The sequence below is a fragment of the Nanorana parkeri genome, unplaced genomic scaffold, assembly GCF_000935625.1.
Source record: "Nanorana parkeri isolate BGI_ZX_2015 unplaced genomic scaffold, ASM93562v1 scaffold700, whole genome shotgun sequence".
In the NCBI taxonomy this organism is placed as follows: Eukaryota; Metazoa; Chordata; class Amphibia; order Anura; family Dicroglossidae; genus Nanorana; species Nanorana parkeri.
Window position 1 is genome coordinate 832,878 of NW_017306968.1, and position 4,868 is coordinate 837,745.

General features: G+C 38.4%; 1 protein-coding gene across 1 annotated transcript in view; it reads right to left on the reverse strand.

Moving 5' to 3' along the window:
* Positions 1 to 4,868, reverse strand: part of MKRN2OS (MKRN2 opposite strand) — a 6,644-nt gene extending 1,776 nt beyond the window's left edge. The window contains exons 1-2 of the mRNA XM_018563813.1: positions 4,619 to 4,868; positions 1,991 to 2,040 (exon numbers count right to left, since the gene is read on the reverse strand). Of these exons, the coding sequence (XP_018419315.1) occupies positions 1,991 to 2,040; positions 4,619 to 4,833 (265 nt within the window). The 5' untranslated portion in view covers positions 4,834 to 4,868. The remainder of the gene's footprint in view (positions 1 to 1,990; positions 2,041 to 4,618) is intronic.

Below are 4,868 nucleotides of genomic sequence, written 5' to 3' on the forward strand. Positions count from 1 at the left end.
TATATATATATATATATATTTATTTATTTTTTTCTCTCACAGTAGTATTGTTCACTATATATTTGGTTTTTGCACATATTATTTATTTACTTGTTGGGTGATAGCGCCGCTTCACATATTTGAATGATATTAATGCAGGCTCATGCAGCCAATTTAAGTGAGCTGCGGTAAGGAGAAACGCCCAGTTTTCTTAGATTAATCGAGCGCAGTATATAATATTTAGGCTTGTCTTGAAAGCGTAGTATTATTTCCACTGCAGCTAGCCACTGAAGGCACTAGCTTCAGCTAATTTTGGTATTGGGGGCATTATTCTAGTTCTATTTCTGCACTGAAATTGTACCACACTTCAATGTTTAAATATAAATAGGTGCATTCCGATAATATTTTCCAGTGAATTGAGCTTTATAAGTTGCACATCATCTTCTGATATCTTCATTGAAGACCATATGATATACAGACACTCCTCACTTAACGACCGAATTCCATTCCTACAGCTAGGTTGTTAAGTGAATTGGTAGCTAAGCGAGGGATAGAGGAAATCAGCTCTAATTTACAGTACATTACTTAAGTTTGCATACTGTAAACACTAATGAACAGTACAGTAATGAATACTGACCGACTGCAGGAACAAGACTGAGACTGAAAAAGGGTGATGTGAGATGACCTTGATCCAAGTTCTCGAAGCATGTACAATACCAATTAGTCGGAGAGCTGGACGTTAGTCGCTAAACAGGTAGTTTCTTAAGTGAGGAGTAGCTGTATTCAGCTTCATATGGGTCCAAGTACATTGGTGTAATCAGCACCACAGCAGTGCATCCTAAATTTTTCATTAAAATTTTGCATGTGTGGAATACGTGGTTTAATGTTTGTGTCATGGTATTTATCAACCAATCAATTGTATTACTGACAGTAACATAATTCCTAAAACATATAATGCTTTACTACTGTTCCATAGGCAATTTGGGAACAGTTCATTAGCTGACATTATAGGGTCTAATTCGCCATTTTAGGCAATTCCTTTTTATTCTTAATTTTTTGTAATTCTTAATTTTATTTATTTATTACAGGTATTTATATAGCGCCAACAATTTAAGCAGCGCTTTACACAGTGCATAGTCACATCAGTCCCTGCCCTCAAGGATCTTACAATCTAAGGTCCCTATCTCATATGCACACGAGGGCCAATTTAGAAAGGAGCCAATTAACCTACCAGCATGGCTTTGGAGTGTGTGAGGAAACCGGGGTACCTGGAGGAAGCACAGAGAGAACATGTTAACTCCTTGCAAATAATGACCTAGCTTGGATTCGAATTGCAGATAGTGACCTGGATGGGATTCGGAGCAGGGACCCACAGTGCTGAAAGGCAGAAGTGCTAACCACTATGCTTATTATTATTATTATTATTCTGTATACTATATAATATTTATGAAATACACTATTACCCTGACTTACAAAAGTGCCTTGGCTGAATATTTCATTTTTCCATGTCTGAATATACAGTTATAGAACTGGAGGAAAAGAGGTTTAACTTTTGCATACGGAATGGATTCTTCACAGTTAGAGCTGTGAAAATGTGGAATGAGTCTATTTCTAGTTCTAGCAAGCTTAGTTAATTGTTTTTTGTTTTTTTAATCTGGATGTATTCCTAAATGCACAGAATATTACTGGATATTGAGTTCCTATAGGTACATGAAGCATCAGAGATTGTTGATCCAGGGAATATCCTATTGCCTTATGGGATCAGGAAGGGATTTTATTCCCTGTTGGAGCAAATTGAACCATGCTTTATAGGGTTTTTTTTTGCCTTTCTCTGGATCAACAGGGGGTAATTGTGGGCATAGCATTCTGATAAGGCTTTTCTTTTTTTTTTTTTATATCTCTATAGGTTGAACTCATTGGACTTGAGTCTTTATTCAACCTGACTAACTATGTAACTATGTAATAGAGTTTACATGAGCTGGCTAATATATGTTTTCTTAAATGGCTTTACCTTCAGAACTGGTAATCCCGACATGGAGGTCTGAGCAGCCATCATACTCTCTGAAAAACACAACAGATGATTTCTGGTTGTTTATCAGATTCACACATATGACAGTTTATTGAAGTGATTTATTCAGAAAGTTGAAGTGTACATAGGAACCCTGGACAGTTTGGCATCAGCTGAAAAGTGTGGGAATGGTAAATACAAATGTCTTACAATCCCTAAGGTTGCAATCACACACAATGCTTTTAAAGTGCCTCTACAATGCAAAGATGTGGCCTAGAGAAAAGATGTAGCATAGAGCCAGAGAATAATTGTAAATGTTGCTTTGTTTAAGGGCAAGTTCACACCATTTTCCGGACCAGATCTGGAACGCAGTGCATTGTGTTTTGCCACGTTTTTACAGCAATTTTGCTGCGTTTGGAAATTTATTTATTTATTTTTTGCTTAAAATTGTCTTACAGGTGTGTTCCAGTGCATTCCAGTGTGTTTTTATGCATTTTTATGAGTTCCAGTGCATTCTAGACCAGGAAAAATAGGACAAACAGTATTTTTCTGGTCTGGTCTGGAACAGACTGCGCTGGTGTGAACAGAGGCCAGAAATAGCATAGGAATACATTAGGATGCATTTTGGGTCCGGAAACAATCTGGTCTGGAGATGATCCGGACATGGTGTGAACGGGCCTGTAAATCGTTGACGCACGCAGTTCTGGTGTGAACTAAACCTCCGTTTACTGTACACTGTTCTCAAAGTCACATAGTCACGTTTATTTCCTGGAGGATTACCCTGTATCATCTAGCTCTTTCCTTCCCAGCCTGTCCCTATCTTATGTCATAAATTGGATTTCAGTTACTTCAATCCTGACTCAGAATCACATGTGGGCGTTATCTAGGGCAGTCTGCCTACAAAAACTCACTCCACCAGCCATGGTCTTCCTGCACTGCAAAGAGAAGGACAGGGATGCAGTGATGAGCAGATTATACTTCAGATTGCCATTTCAGCAAACCCAGCAGCAATTGGTACCTTCTCTTAATCAAAAGTAACAAATACTTCCAAATACAACTGTGAAAAAATTATTATTATGATTATTGAGCAAACATTCAACATGAAATAGTAAAATAATAAAAAGCAATTTGCTGAATTTTCACTAACCATAAAACAATATAAAAAAAAAAGATAATGAGTCAATACAAATATGAAAAAAGACTGTTGACACACACTGACAATACCAAGGATAAGGAGGAGGAAGATGAATAAGCACTCAACTGGTATGGTGGTCAAACTCCACTTTATCCGAACATTTGTAGTTGTTTATCCTCTGGTATGGATCTAATTGTAACAAAACCTTTCATTGGTTAAAAGACTGCTACAAATACCCTTAAGTGGAAGTAAACCTTTAAAACCACAATTTTCCAGCAGATAGAGTCTTTTGGTAGAAGGTAATTTATCAGTTTTCTTTGCCAAAAAGCTGTTTTACTTACTTGCTAGCTCTATTTTTTTTTATTTGCAAACTGACTACGGTTCATGCGCAGTACAGTATACAGTCCCGGTTCATTCCCAACATCTTACAGATAGATGCAGGGAATGGAGCCAAGTGCTGAGATAATGTAACTCCAGCGCAGATGCACATTTTGGTAAATTCTGGCCGCCCTTCCATGATTTCATTCCGCTTATATAAAGTAAGGCTGGTCACACGTTGTAATTGCATTGTACACTCTACTGTAGACTTAGCAACAATGATACAGTGCAAGGGCACACCTAACCTAAAGAAGAACTTTTATTAACCCTTGCAGTGGGGCTACCCCCTCCAATGCAAGGATTAACTTTCTGTTTTTGTCTAAGTGCTAAAAAAAAAACAACATGTTAGACTCACCTGAATTGCAGAGCCGGTTTGCTCTGTTCCTCTGGCTCTGGCAATGTTTCGGGGCCACACATGGTCCTTTCACCAGGCTCCTCATACTGAGCTTGACGAAGGGACCCTGTGTGTCCCCGTAATGTTGCCATTATTGTGACAATATTCGTCATCAAAAGACGTTTGCTTTCACACATATCTTCGGGGTGCTGGTGACATCTTGTTACTTCATTGATCTGAGTGGCACCATCTGCAGTCATGTCAGCACCCAACCCAAGGGGTTTTCCGGTAAGGTGTGCGATAGGTAAGTTTTGGACAAGTTTAAAATTCAATCCCTCAACATGTATGTATAGCCCAAACGTTTTTTTGTTTTTTTCGATTGTTTTTTGTTTGTTTTTGGATAGATTATGGAATGGTAAAGCTCCCTGTCAGTTAATTTTTTTTTTTTTTGGCTGTTCTTTCCCCTTTGGGGAGATTTCCGTTCACTTCCTTTCCCACAGATACAACAGAAGGTACGAGAAAATTGTTCCAATGAAGAGAGAGTATCAGCCTCAGGATTTACCTTTGATAAACTCTTACACACTACTAAATTTAGATTTTTCACCATAAGCTTTCTTTCAAATCAGATTTTCTCAAAGCTTCTCTCATCTCATTGTGTAATGTCATAGATTCAAAGAACTGGGTACGTAATAGTGGACCACAGCTAGAACACAATGTCCATTGTATGTGTAGTATAATATCGTAACAAAGTGTCATTTGATTCCAATGTTAATGATTAACTTACCCTATAAATTGGCCTTGTGTTGGCTTCAGTACAAAGCAGCATTTCTCACTGTGTGCATCGCTGAAAGGGCAAGGAATGCTGACAGGAGCCAGCCCCACGTCCCAGGAGCTCACTGTGTTTTCTCCACAGATAGGACAGTTCTGCGGAACAAAACTGCTGTAAATGTCTTTCTCGCAATGAGTAAACTTCACCAAGCTTAGTGCTAGAGGCACCATTGTCTTCTGCTCGTCATGATCCCTGTACACTGACA